At 31.3% G+C, this 15,681-nt stretch overlaps 1 protein-coding gene across 1 annotated transcript in view; it reads left to right on the forward strand.

Annotated features, from left to right (window-relative positions):
- The window catches only part of LOC128182717 (deleted in malignant brain tumors 1 protein-like), a 29,457-nt gene that overhangs the window by 10,671 nt on the left and 3,105 nt on the right, over nt 1-15,681 (forward strand). Inside the window, 15 exon segments of the mRNA XM_052851445.1 lie at nt 235-347; nt 350-397; nt 897-1,041; nt 1,662-1,819; nt 2,340-2,484; nt 2,651-2,814; nt 2,997-3,141; nt 3,230-3,393; nt 3,608-3,752; nt 4,105-4,265; nt 4,397-4,541; nt 7,854-8,026; nt 10,024-10,168; nt 12,048-12,208; nt 12,591-12,720. Coding sequence (XP_052707405.1) covers nt 235-347; nt 350-397; nt 897-1,041; nt 1,662-1,819; nt 2,340-2,484; nt 2,651-2,814; nt 2,997-3,141; nt 3,230-3,393; nt 3,608-3,752; nt 4,105-4,265; nt 4,397-4,541; nt 7,854-8,026; nt 10,024-10,168; nt 12,048-12,208; nt 12,591-12,720 — 2,142 coding nt within the window.

A 15,681-nucleotide genomic window follows, 5' to 3' on the forward strand; every position in this document is an offset into this window, starting at 1 on the left:
TTTTTCTATGCCAAGTCGTTTGATATTACAAAAGAAAGAAAAATATACTATTTCAATTTCCTTTCATCTTGATTTAATGAACAAGTAATCAAATTTAAGTTTGACAAGTCGAAAACCAGTAAAGACTCCTTCCTTAAGTTATTACCGTATCTTACTGTTAGATTATTTAACTTCTCACTTTTTATGTCTATTGGACGAAATTACCATCTGTTTATTTTGTCTCTTCATATAAAGTCATCATGCTATTCCTCGGCAATCTTCATTTTTTGGAGGCGGCAATGGCTCTATCTTAATGGCGGATGTTCAATGTGAGGGAAATGTAAGCAGTTTGTTAGACTGCAGACATCAATTGCAATCCCGACCAATTGCAGCCACATGAACGACGCAGGAGTTAGCTGTAAGTTTAAGTTTCAAACTGTCATACTAAATCAATATGTATTACTGAACTATTTAGCAATTGTATATAAGACTACGCCAATTTTAGATGGGAAATGATTAACTGAATTTAAGATATTTTATGTTAAAATTTGTACTGTGGAATAATTTAAATTTAATCTTCAATATTTCGTTCATTTCTTGATTTATTGACTCCGTGGCTTAGTAGAATTTAGCAGTCAGCAACTGAGATACAAAAAAAGAGAGTTTTAACCAATCTTTAGATCATTTTTACATTTTTTTTTTAACAAAAATATTAAATACAAATGTGGATCCTTTGATGATTTGTTATAAAACTTACCCATTGCACTTGTCTCTCTCTGTCTCTCTTTCACTCTCACTGTATTTCTCTATGTCTCGTTAAGTGTGTTTTGGTCAACTCTCTCTGTGCTGTCTCTCTCTCTGTGCTCTCTCTCTCTCCCTCTCTCTCTCTGCAATTATGCTGTGGATATTTTTTCTAGGTTTACCTGTGCGGCTGGTAGGTGGACAGAGCGATCGTGAGGGGCGGGTAGAGGTGTACATGAATCACGTCTGGGGCACGGTGTGTGACGATGATTGGGACCATGACGATGCCCAGGTGGTTTGCCAAAGTCTGGGGTTTCCAAAGTAGGTTCCTACTATCCAATGTGAGCTAAAACGATAGAAACTGTAATATTTCTGAATTCAGTTTGACCATAATGTACCCCCTCTAAAGACTTTGTTTATAAAGTTATAAATTAAACATTATTTCAAACAGTTCAGATGACGCATATTTATGCTGTCTAAACTTTATAGCGATTAAATCATTTTTAATAAGCAAGTATTATTTTTTTCATTATTACATTAGAAGCATTGTTAACTTTTGACTTAAATTAGGGAAACGCCCAATGTCGGACAATTTTATGTCTTTTTCTTGTATCTTTTATCCACGTTTAAATTTTGTCAAAATCAAAAACCTTATGTTTTAATCATACAGCTATAACGATATACAGTATACGTGTATGTTTTGAAACTCTCTTTATCATCCATGAAGCCAGTATATTTTGGTCTAATGGTTGTCAAAAAAACTCTTGAACAAAACAGATTTATCATTACACCATGCAGTCAGCAATATTACAATAATAGTATTTTACGTTTAACTGCAAAAAGTGTTCACTGCATATGTCATGGAATTTTTACGTTTTGGGCGGGGAATGAGGGTAAAATGATTTGAAGAGTCCTAATTGATAACGTTTTACCCATTTCAGTTTCACAGGGGTAGCACGTGCAGCTGCCTATTTTGGACAAGGGAGCGGACCAATATTGCTTGATAATGTAAGATGCAACGGAAATGAAGTGGACATCCGCAATTGTAGCTATACAACGAATGTCAACTGTGGCCATAGTGAAGATGCAGGAGTTATCTGTAATTGGCCATATTTGATTTGTTCCTTTTTTCCAAATAAATTTTAAGTCAAAAATATCGAATTATTAGATTTTTTTTCTTTCCAAGTAGTATATAGTGTTTGTTTTTTTCTGAAAAATAATTTGTTAAGGGTGTCAAATATTTATAGATTTTTACTCTTCTAAAAGTAGTTTTCAGATGATAAAATAAAAATCATAAAAACATAATTATTAGAAATTGAAGGCAACATTGTGTATTTGTTTACAACTAGTGTTTCCTTTTTATTCATGAAACGATATGTATAATTCTAAAAATTTAACTTGTACAAATATTCATTGTTATGAATTTTATTAAAAATTCCGTCTATCATTATAACATACGACTCGCATGCATGTAGTCGCAATTGTTCGATCATGACTTTTCCTTTAACTCATTTCAAGCACTTTATCTAGATGAATAATTTCTACTAGAGTGAACAAAAACATGGAAAATAGTTGTTTAAAACGTATTTTTGTATGCGAGTTTTGACCATCATTACTAGGTGTACCCTTAAGGCTCGTTGATGGAAAGATTGGAAAAGAAGGACGAGTTGAGGTTTACATGAACAACCATTGGGGGACCGTTTGTAATACTAACTGGGGCCAGAACGAGGCTCAAGTTGTTTGTGAGAATATCGGATATGGGAGGTTTGTAAAAATATATCATATTTTATGAATAAGTATTTTTCATACGAAAAATATAAGGCTAGTGTTTTGTAAATGTTTATTGTAAAGCAATTTATCAATAACATATAGATAATCTATGAATCTTACCTAAGGTATTCTTAAAAGTTCATGTCTTCTCTGTGTTCAGGTTTAACGCAGTACCTCGGCAATCTGCGTTTTTTGGAGAAGGCATTGGTGACATTGTCCTACATAACGTACGCTGTTCTGGAAGGGAAACCGCTCTCATTGAATGCCAACACGAAGTTCTTGCCTCTACAAATTGTAGTCATGACAACGATGCAGGAGTTAGCTGTAATTTAATATCAAACTAGTTTTTTCCCCCAAAATATTTCAAAACCATGGTTCTAACCTACCTTTTATATCTCGCATTCATATTTTAACATTTTAATGTATGAGTTTTTGATAATATTGAAACATAAAGACTGGGAATATTGTGAAGATATTATTTTTATGTACATGACATTTTTTCAAAGGTCTCTCGGTTCGTTTATTTGGAGGAAGCAATGCTATGGAGGGTAGGGTAGAAATATTTATGCGAAATGAGTGGGGAACAATTTGTGACACACTATGGGACAATAAAGATGGCAATGTGGTATGCAGGAGTTTGGGATACGAGGGGTTTGTATTACGAATTTCTACAAATTAATATCTAAATGTTGTAAGCATCTGTATTAATAAAAACAGTTCATTGTTTCTCAAAATTTAGATTTACAGGTGTACCTCGTTACAACTCGTTTTATGGAAAGGGTAGTGGGCGTATATGGCTCCAGAATAGCAGTTGCAATGTTGATGAAACGAGCATCCAAAACTGTATCAAATCAGGAATATGGGTTCATCAATGTAATCATTCCAATGAAGCCGGTGTAAAATGTATGAATACATTACAGACCTCTATCCCTCTCTTTCTGCCTTTTTTCTTCTCTCAAAGGCACATATAACTATTGTGATGGTTGCTTCGACGAATTTCTAAGGCGGGCTTCTCTTCAAACGTATGAGATCTAGCTTGAGCTTTTGAAAGGTTCTAACAATTTGGATGAGTTCTGTGTTTTCAATTTAGTTTTAGCTTCTTCAATATTGTTTATAGGTGTCCCCATTCGACTTGTAAATGGGTCAAGCATTGATGAAGGAAGAGTAGAGGTATATCAATACAATCAATGGAGCACCATCTGTGGTCAAAATTGGAGCGATAGTGAGGCTCAGGTTCTCTGTCATAGTCTGGGTTTTGGCAGGTATGTGGTTTATTAGCAGTTATGTATCATATCGCGGTATTCTAACTTAAAAGAATGTAAAAAGATAATTTTTGATTGTATGTTTCATATTCTAAATACAATTAGGGTTTCAAAGCAATAAGATTTTGGTTTCCATTAAATAAAAAAATTGCTAAATGGAATACCAGAAATACTATATTACAATTAATTCACATACATTTGATTAAGTATACATGTAATACTTTGTTCATCACATAATAATATTTCGGCTTCTCAGTAGCATTTAGTAAATTTGTTTTAGATAAATACAAAGTGAACCTTTGCATTACATGCTCGCTGATTTTAAAGATAAATCTAAGGGTTTGTTTTAAAGAGCGATGAATATCAATGCCACAGCTTTTTTTGGAGAAGGAAATGGGGATATATTGATACAAAATGTAAACTGCAAAGGCACCGAGAGTAGTTTATTGGACTGTGGAAAAGATGACGTCACCGTCCAAAACTGCAGTCATCACTATGATGTAGGAGTAAAATGTAATATTTTTTTCAAAGCATTTTTCTTTTAAACTTTTTGATATGAGACTTTTATTTTCAAAACGTATGATTTCAAAATTGAATTTTTTGAAACTTGAGACCTTATGCTAGCCTTTTCCGCCAAACCACAGGTTCCTCTGTTCGTTTGGTTAATGATACACACGAATGGGAGGGTCTTGTTGAGATGTATGATGGTGGTGCCTGGAAGGGGCTTTGTGCACAGAACTGGAACACCGCAGAAGCACGAGTTGCTTGCCGTAGTTTAGGATTTGATGGGTATGTTAAACATTTTTCTGTTTCACTATCAAGATGATTAACTTTCAAAATCAAAATTCAAAGAATTTTTACAGTTTTTAAACCTCGATAAAAGCTCAGACATACTTTCCAAGTTAAATAGTTTAAAGACCAAATGTGAAGAAATTTGAAATTGAACTTTGGGATCAAACCAGTACCGGTATTCATAATAGATGAAAGAATAATAATGATCTTTGTTACAATGTTCCAATATCGGTGTTTGCTACCACAAAAAATCGAAAAACGCTTAAAAGCAGAAAAATAATTATTATTATTTTTTTTTTTTTTATCAATCTACTTTTAATGTTTTCAAATACAAGACATTTTGAGTTTGTAGAGTATATCTTTTTTTCTATTTACATCGAGTCCCGTTTTTTTGAGGATTATTTAAGACAATCTTCACTATTTAATCCTATGTAAAATGTAACCTTCCCCACTGTGGCCCCAGACTATCCTCGGGGTCACAATTTTAACAACCTTGAATTTATCTCACCCAAGGATGCGTCTACACAACTTTCAGCTCTTCTGACCAAATCGTTCTTGCGACGAGAATTGAAATAAAAACAGGCCTTTAAATTTTTAAGATTTTAAAGTCATTTTCTTTAAAATAGGTTTTGCCCGTCGTTTTACTAATTTGAATCCCCTCTGCTCATTAATAGTTTGTAATAATTTTGATTAAATATGAAATTGTGAATACAGATCGAAGACAATAACAGCAATGACGATGTTGACAGACAACGGACACATTTTGATTAGAAAAGCTCACTTGAGAACATGGATCACTTGAGCTAAAATGGAACAATCTATCCAGTCAGAGGAAAAATGCTTCTCGTATTTTGATGACATTTACCTAATTAAGTTTAGTGAAATAAGGATTGTAACGTAATATACATGATTTAAGCAAAATACGGTTAAGAGGGGAAACATATTAAATGAATCTACAACTTTTTCAAAGCAACCTCTAAAACTTTTTTTTTCATAAAGAGACAAAGACAAACATATACACACTCAATCACTCGCACACACCCATTCAAAATGTACAAAGTCTAGAAAATCACGAACTTAGTTTAGTAGTTATCATTTTGAAAATGTTTCTATTGTGTTCGGAGAAAAATTGAACCAAAAAAAGTAAGTAAAGTCTAGTACATTATTCAAGTGATGTAATACAGTTATCAAGCATACTCCATCTTAAAGTGAATTTATCTAACATCATTTGAGTAGCATATACTTTTTTCTCTATCAAATAATATGAATATATTGGATTTTGGAGTTCACTGATAAAAAGGCTTGAGCTTTTTCTTGATTTGTAAAGTATGTATTTCTATTTTAACAAAATCAATATATTAAGAATATATATATATATAAGAATATAATATCATTTTTGCTTTTGTATTACCAAACATGATTTCACACAATGAAAAATGGACATTGAAGTGACAATATAATGATATTAAGTATTCCAACGGCATTCATTGTTGTTTAATCCTATTACATTAAAAAAAAAAAAGTTAAATCGACTCATACTCAGATGTGCCTAAATTACATTTGTTGTTGTTAGTCGTTGTACAACTGAATCAATACATATTTGTTTCGAGAATTCGGCGAAGAATACTATTTTACAGCCATAGCAGCTTACTGTTAATGTGCATTCTGTTTTAATGTGCATTTAAAAAGTGCACTATATATTGCTTTCCAACAGAATTAGTCATCAAGGTTAAATAAAGTTTTCAATTTTTCTTCATGTTTGAAAATAGTACATGTATTATAGTTTCTTGTACACAATTATATACATCTTTGTTACTTTTAATAAGAATAAACAAAGGACTCTTTTAAGTCCAAGTATAATGATGAATGGTAAATTTACCTTGAAATCATTGAGCTGGATAAACTCTCCATCTTCATTGAAAAAGTCAGATACATATATAAGCCCCTTTTTATACAGTATTTCAAAAAATATTGATTTTCTATCCATTTTTATCTGGGGGTTAAACCACACTGGAGTCTGTTGTATATTTGATGATTTTTGTACTATGTCAATGTCTTCATTTAATGCCAGTAATGATTCTTTTCAAAAAAAGTTATAAATATTTTTTGAAATATTTCTTGAGTAATCAGATCCCATCTGCAACAATTTTGAGACGGTACTTTTTGTAATTACACCAAAAAGAGTATTCAGAGATCATCTGTAGATTGTAAAATTCTTCTGAACCATGATAATTTGAGTAATTTTATATATGATTCAAAGTGAACTTTTTGGAGTCCCCCTCAGTATATTTCTGAACTAATAATGTTTTTGATATTTGTCCATTCCAAATAAATTGAAAAAATAGTCTTGTTATCCACTGTTTAGAGGGTGTAGGCAAAGTTATAAACAGATCATGAGATGGGTCAATTTGGGTAATAAAAGTGATTTAATGATCGTTATTTTTCTTATAGGAGTCAACTGTCTTTTATTCCAGTCATTTATTTCGTTGATAATTGATGCAAGTTTTGGTCAAAGTTTATTTCTGTAATATTAGTAAGACGAGTTAAATGTAATGCCTAATACATTCAAGTCTTCGTTCGTCCACTGTATTTTAAAGTTTGGACATATAATTTCACTGTTTCCATATTTTAATCCTATCCAAATTGCCTTTGGTTTTCCAAAGTAAAGTTTAGTCCTGAATAATTTGAAAACTGAAAGAGCAGATTTGAAGCTGCTTTTAAATTTTTCTCTGTCCCATCTTTAAACATTATTGTATCATCCGCATATTTAAACAAACTGTATTCTTTTTGTATATGTATATCTCTAATACATGAATTTCTATTTTGTCTTATCATGATACCCATTATTTCTACACATATATTGAATAAAAAGGGTGAAAAACTGTTCCTAAGATTTTTTTCAATAAATACTACATTTTTATGTTTTATCATTTTGTGGCAACGTTGTGGTTATATTCTGACTTAAAATTGTTAATTAATTGAAAAATGTTAACAGTCTTAAACATTTCAATGCATTTTTGTAGAAGTTGCTTTTTTTTTTATCAAATCTTTAATAAGCTTTATATAAATTATAATTTTTGATTTTGAACATGTTCAAAGAAAACAATAAAATGATACAAAATAAATTTAAAGCCTTTGGACAAGCTAAAACCCAACTTATAACATACATGCATATATATTTGCTTCAGATTGAAATGTTAAAATCCAACAATATATGCAACTCACGCAAAGCAAAAAGTAAAGTAATCATAATCCCTGATGAAAAAACTTAAGTAATGTTTGTTTAATCTTATTTATTTCCTTTTACAGGTCTACAGCTGTTACTCAACCTTTCAAGATGAATCAAAGAATAAAGGCTAAGTTTCCCACATATTTCGATTGTCGAGGACACGAGAGAAATCTCTTCGAATGTTCCCATCATAGAATACCAGTAAAAACAGGATGGTATTCTAACGATGAGTGTACTCAAGCAGAAGTGAGGTGTAAGGTTCTATTTAATATAAAAATTTGTTCTAAAATCATATTTTATTGAAGTTTGTTTGGTTGTCGTTGTTGGGGGGGGGGGGCGGTAGACATTAGGTTATAAATTTATCTACGCTAATAATGGCATTTCTATTTCTCAATTGATAAGTTACTCAAACATTTATGACAGTTAAAAGAATAAAATTATAAAAGAGAAGAAATCAAAATGCTTAATAAGGCTATACATTCGGTGTATGTGTACGGTTGAGGTATTTGGAACAGGACCCATGTCTGGTTCGAGTATCACCAAACATTATTTATTTGTGTATTTGGGAATAAAATCTGGGACAAAATGTCATATTAATTTGTTGGGATAAGATGCTTTGTGATGGTCCTTTATTTCCCAAACTGAAACGGATGATTAATTTTTAATATAAATGCACTTTTACGCTGAAATGGTACATTTGAGTAAAATTAATGCTTATAAAACTGGAGGAGGTGAAAATTTAATGAGCATGTTTAGGTTTTTAGCTAAACTGAGCCAAAGGCTTAAGTAATCTTTACTGATCAAAATCTGTGCTTTTCTGTTGTCGTCGTTGTCGTAAACTTTCTACATTTTCATCATCTTCTTCAAAACTACTAGACCAACTTCAACCAAACTGCGTTCAAAGCATCTATGGGGAAAAGGCTTTCATTCTATTCAAATGAATGACCAGTCCCCCTTCCCCTTTAAAGCGGTGATGATAAGGAAAGATTAAAATTAGGGTTTGATGTTTTAAAATGTTTATTGTCCAGAACCTCTGGGTCAATTTAAACGAAAATTAGTAAAAAGCATCCCTGGGGAAAGGTTTTTAGGTTTGTTCTAGTGAACGGCCAGTTCCCCTTCAAAGGTGAGAGAAAAAAGAAAGTGAAGATACGCTGAGAACATTTAATCTTTTTCTCCAGAACAAAATAGTCTAAAAGCTCAATTGAGCTTTTTTTTTGTTATCACATTTTGTCTTTCGTCCGTTCTTCTTTTTTTAACTTTACACATTTCAACATCTTTTCCAAAACTACTTTTCTGTTTTGTGCCAATTGTTGTTGAAATTGGCACAAAACATTCTTATGAAAAGGGAATTCAAATTGTGAAAATTAAGGACCACACCTTTTTTTCAAGAGGAGACATTTAAAACATAAACATATATAGAAACATCCTCAGGAAGTGTAGATACAAAGTTCTGAACATTATGACTTCTGGGGATAGGGTTGGGTCACAATGGGGGTTGGATTTTTGCACAGGAAAACATAGAGTAAATCCTTAAAATTCTTCTCTTTAGTAACTAATCAGACTGGAAAGCTGAAACCTATGTGGAAGCATCCTCAGGAAGGGTAGATCCAAACTTTGGAAAGATTACATAGATATGTATAAAGAAAAATCTTTAAGAATCTTTTAAAAACCATTTGTCTAGGAACCTAAGATAATGTAGATTCAAATTCGTTAAAAAAAAGAATCTTGAGGAGTAGGGTTAGGCCACATTGGGGTTAAATTTTACAAAGGAAAACATTTTCATTACTTACAAAAAAGAAATAGTATATTTAATGTTTTTACTTACATGCAAATTATTTTTTAAGACTGTTCAGACTTTGGCCTGTATGATTCTTGGGCCTCACAAGGGATTCAGAGTTTAATGTAGGTTTATATCCCATATACCAGTACAAATTGTTTAGGATCTTTTTGAAAACTGCAATGCTCAACATGTGGTTTGTCTATAAAATCATCTTGTTAGAAAAGGGAGTTGATTATAAACATAAGAACATTCAGAAGGAAAATGGATTTTTATTTATACAGGATCTACATGTATTATACTACATTGTCCAAAAGTTTGTATTATGACTCTAAAGCTAATTTTTATCTTACCTATCTTTCTCGGGTGAGCGATATGGTCCATGAGCCTATTGTTTTTTCTTTTTATGTATGTTCTTTTGACGAATTTTGACACTATTACCGGTATACCGGTATATACTACCTGTTTTCCAGGTATCCCTGTGCGGCTCTCTGGGGGATACAGCAATAAAGAAGGGCGTGTAGAGGTCTTTATGAACAACGTTTGGGGTACAATCTGTGATGCAGGCTGGGACTCAGTGGACACGCGTATAGTGTGCAATACTCTATTTGGATATAGGTATATATATTTCTTTTAGATGCGTTATCAAAAACTCATAAAACTGAAGCAGCTTGGACTTCCACTTCATCAAACAACGAAAACAATTTAGATATTATTCGAAAAATTCCTCATTAGAGGTATTATTTTAAAAAATGTAGAAAAACATACTTTTAAAAATCCAATGAAAGAATTTGAATTTGCCACTCTAAACTGTCAGTGCATTAGGCTTGCATCAATTTTTTCAAGACTTAAATAGCAATAACTCACATTTTAAAGTTATTTAGTTATCTTCTATTAAACATCATGAATTCTAAAGAATAATGTACATGCCCCTGTATTTTTTAGAATTTCTAATATTCAAAAATATGTTTAATTCAGTATAATACACTAAGTGATTTTGACAAATGAAGAATCTTAATGAGAGATTTTGGATGAGTTATATTCAGGAGACCAGTAACTATTAAATAGTATGATTCATTTTATTACATGTTCTCTCTGAGTCACTATATATGTAAAATAGACAAACATACATGTATATTTAGAAATATATTAAATAAGTTTAAAAAAAATAGAAAAAGGAACAAAGCAGACTGATTACTTTAATTTACCAATTTATAATTATATGAAGAATAATTTGTTTACTCCAAAACTTACAATATACAAAAAAGTATTTTCAATATATGTTGTGTATAAATGTATTTTAAAAAACAGCCCGGGGTTAATTCCGTATATTCATGATTGAAACTATTTAGTTATCAGTAACTAATGGAATTGCGTTTTATGACTAGGGTTACCTGATATTTACTTCGAAGTGGGATTGTAATACATGAATGCGTTAAAAAGTAAAGTTACATGAAGTTCTACCCACTTATTCATATAACATAAAATGTCAAATCTGATTAATATATGTAGAAATCAATAAATAATTATCGTTGCTATCAAATAATAATCAAATTTGATTTAACGTTTCTGGAAAGAAAAAAATAGACGAAAAGGGTCAACCAATCGACTTGGAGGTATGGATCTGGTGACCGAGGAACACTTCTTTTATATGCATTTTTCACAATAATAAAACAAATAACAATTACTATGTATTTTATAATCATGAGATAATTAAATCGTAATAACGAGATAATTAACTCGACATAACGAGATCTTTTCTCGTAATTACGAGATCTTTTCTTGTACTTACGAGATCGATAAAAATAATTTTGTGTGGCCCTATTCGTCTTTCGTATCGACCCCTTCACATTAGATATTGATATTATGCATTTATTTACAAGAAAGTTTTAACCCTTAAGTGATTACTAGCAACCAAAACAAATTTTCTACTTTCTCATAAGATACCCCCCCCCCAACCAAAAAAAAATTAAAAATAAAACCCAACAACAACAAAAACAAAAGTATTCAAGAGCAAAGTTTCTCCTTTGAACAATGCTATCACGTTTTAGGATAAATATTTTAACCATCCATAAAATAAATGCTAGTTAAGGATTCCATCTTAAGACCAAAGCTCGCGTAAGTAATCGAATATTGAAATTGTGGTGTTGAATATGTTTGAATATTAATGTATTACTCAGACTTGTATATTGATTCGAGACCTGGAATAAGAGTCCACCTGTCTGAGGTGACCAGTTTGGCATTCTCCCACAAGTGGCCTCTTAAGTCAATAAGGAGGCTAGATGGTCAACAGAATAACTATCAGATCTGTCTAAAATGTAGAGATAATATCTGACTAGCTATTAACCATTATTTAGTATAAAAAAGTCACCTTTTGAATTTCCTTTATGGTTATATAGAGCTCTCTTTCTTAAGGAGATCAATATAGTCTAAAAATGGCTACGACCATAGAGCCCTCTTAAAACAGGTGTAACGGTTTTGTAAATTTTCTTTGCAGTTATGGTGGAACTAAAGTCAGTGCTGGACATTTCGCTCAGGGCGTTGGAGATATTCTGTTGGCAAATGTATCATGTACAGGGTCAGAGAGCAATGTATTGGAATGCAAGCACAGTCTGATGACAGATCACTGCACTCACAGCAAGGACGTGGCAGTAAAGTGTAAGAAATACATTATCTTATTCATTTTAAAAATAATGAAACTCATGCATTTATTTAACCATATTTTAAAATGTTTTGTCTCTAGGCGGCGTTGTCGTATGCAGAATGCATTGATGTGTGTGTGCGTGTGTGTGGTTAATAAAACAAACTGCAATTTGATTTTAAGTTAACGCATTGTTTTTTTTTTTTTGAAATGTACAATTTTTAAAAAATGCATAATATATAACACTGAAATTAATTCATTTTTATTTAGTTATCAGTTATAAAGCGATGAATCTATATCAGATTTAATAAATCAAACACTTAAATAATAATCGACAACAATTTTCTTTTAAAAACGATAAAACAAATTATCATAAAAAAAACTTTCTTCTGTCTTTAGGCTATCAAAACATACGTTTGAATGATGGCAAACTTGAGGTCTATGTGAAGAACGAATGGGGCACGGTGTGTACTTACGGATGGGACGATGCAGATGCAAAAGTCGCTTGCAGAAGCCTAGGATTGCCAAGGTATTATGATCTCAAAGACAATAAAAAGCTACCATAAAATTGTTAAAGCACAAAGGAGATTAAAAATTTCGTATATATGCCAAAGCTTAAATTTTTGAATAGCTATAAGCCATACTAAAGGGTCTGATCTAATATATACATTTGTAGATACTAAGCCAGCAAACATATTAACATAAACGCACTAAAATGTCCACTACAAGACTAGTTCAAATTGTCAAATTTTGGGGGCAACGTTAACTTGTGTCAAAATTCGTTTTGCAATTTTCGTTTCAGCAAGTATGCTAAAGGAAGGACTGAATATAATTATGAGTATTATTATTATGAAGAAAATACTAATTTGCTGAATTCCGTTGGGTGTCGTGGCACGGAGTTGTCTCTTTTTGACTGTTCCAGTGACTCAGGATACTGTGATGAATACAATATAGCAGCTGTTGATTGTGCTTGAATATTGCGTGGTCACTTATACATAACACAACATTTTTATTTGCTTAATTCAAAGAACTGGAAAATAAGCATTAACGAATATATAAATCTTTTTTATATGAATATAAACATCTAATTGGCAATCAAATACTTTGTGGAGGTGCTGTGTAACAGTATGTGAACGGATCTACATGTAACATCTAATTTCAGTTAAATTGGTATTTCTGATTACCGCTACAGTGTAACTGGATTTATAGATATTGAAAATTTCAGTTGTTTAATTTTTAGATTTCGACATGAAAATACTACATAAAATGATATTAGGTTTAATCTAATAATATCCAGTATGAAACACTTATCAAAAAAGGAAATAATGCTCCTTTACTTTGAAAATAAAAAAAATGCGCCCCGGTTTAGAACCCCCCACTTTGCACTTGTAATAACGAGTCTTAATTTTTCATACGCATGTCATATTTAATGGTAAGTACTAAGTCATGTTATATATTGTATACTTATAATCTTTGTATACTATTTTACAATGGTGTTCAGATCTAAGTAAATAAATTGTTAAGAAATTGAATTGCTAAACAAAATCCAACTTTATGAGCTAATAAGAACCATTGGACTTTGGCTACTGTACGCGAACCATCGCACTTTGGCGTGTCCGACAAATATAAGCATTGGATGATTATTCTTTGGACATCGGTGATCCTAAAACACACCAAGGCCGTGCAGACAAATCATCATACCACACTCTAAAGTAGATCATTTTCAATCATACAATTTGGAATTAAAAGATACTGTAACAAACGTATTTTAATCGGCAGAATTTTTTTCTATTTACAATGAGACATAATTTACATTTAAAGGAATCTTTCATATTATGATGCCTTCCAATTTTGTAACCAAAAGGAAATAAATTCTAATTCAAACTGTTTATATCAAAATCTATCTTAATATTATATTAATTGTTCCAAACTTTCGGTAACTTTTTTCACGTAATCGGTTTCGAATGGTGTTAACATATGAAAAGCAAAATGTTACCTTAATTCTCGTAGATTGAAATTCTTTCACACCAAGACAACAAATAATAAATTTGCTACATTTCTTTTACTAAGCGGCCCCCATGGTATTTCAAGTCTCATCGCGCCAGCCTCTATTGCGACACTGAAGAAGTTTCAGAGACAGAAAACACCACACTTCCCTGTTTCCTTTCCACGCGCTTTCCATTTCTGGATCTTAATAAGAAACACTTAAATCCCGATCTACACTGTATACGAATTGGGTACTTCCAAGTATGAGTTACAACTTGCAATCATAATGATATGCACACCTGACAAATGTTTTGGGTTTTGTTAAAGTTTTTCTGTTTAACCATCAATCTTGTGGAACTTTATGATTTTTAAATTTGTCTGGTCAGAGAACATAATGTCTGCAAAGCCTGTGTGTACATAAAATCAAATTGAAGAACAAGGCTACAAAAAAAAATCACTTTATTAATTTTATGGAGTAATAATTTTTTTTATTCAAACTTCAATAAAACTCATCAGTTTTAATTTTTAAAATCCGAAAAATGTTCTGTATAAACATGAACTAAATATTTAAGCACCTTTTATCAAAATCAAAAACACTCTATCAAAACATACTGATGTATACTAAACTTTTGTATACTTAAAAAATGACATGCATTGAAAATAATATATATATATATATATATATATATATATATATATATATATATATATATATATATATATATGGTATTAAATAGGTGTGAAAGAAATGGATAAAACCAGAGATTTGTTCTTTCTTAAACCTAAAACATTTCATAAGTAATTGACTACATCGTTTAGTAATATAGCGTGAAAAATCATATTCTAAAATAAAAACATTACCATGATTATCATATCTAGATTCAAGATACTGTAAACCAACTTTTATTTGCGTGCGAGAAATATTGGCGAGGTTCGCGAGAGCCTCGTCGTCGCAAATATTTCTCGCCGCAAACCAGTTATTAAAACAAAATACGGGTCTGGATAAGGCTTGGTCGCGAACATTAGTCGTCGCAAACCAGTTTATTGGATGTTAATCGCGAAATAACGTCGCCGCGAATAAATGTTGGTTTACAGTATTCAAATGCTTTTAAATTTCAAGTGAACATCAGGATACGTAACATGAGTTACTTTGAAAAGATGAAACTTTTCTCTAAATTCGCCTAACTGGGAATAATCTAAAAATGCTACAACACATTTTATTTCCAAATAAATTCCTATCACTTGATGCAACTTAATTTTGATTTTTTAACAAATAAATACATGTATATTATCAAAAATCAATGAAATCAATCAACATTTCAATTTGAAATTCATGAACATAAAAACAACCTTATTTTTAAATAATTTGTAACAATATGAGTCATATATTTCTGCATTTTAAATATCATATAATTAACTAAGACAATATTAACTGGAAGATTTAACCAATGTCATTCTACATTTCTTGTGAAAATACATGTATTATGCTCGTTATTACAAATAG

The sequence above is a fragment of the Crassostrea angulata genome, chromosome 5 (genome assembly GCF_025612915.1).
Source record: "Crassostrea angulata isolate pt1a10 chromosome 5, ASM2561291v2, whole genome shotgun sequence".
NCBI lineage: Eukaryota > Metazoa > Mollusca > Bivalvia > Ostreida > Ostreidae > Magallana > Magallana angulata.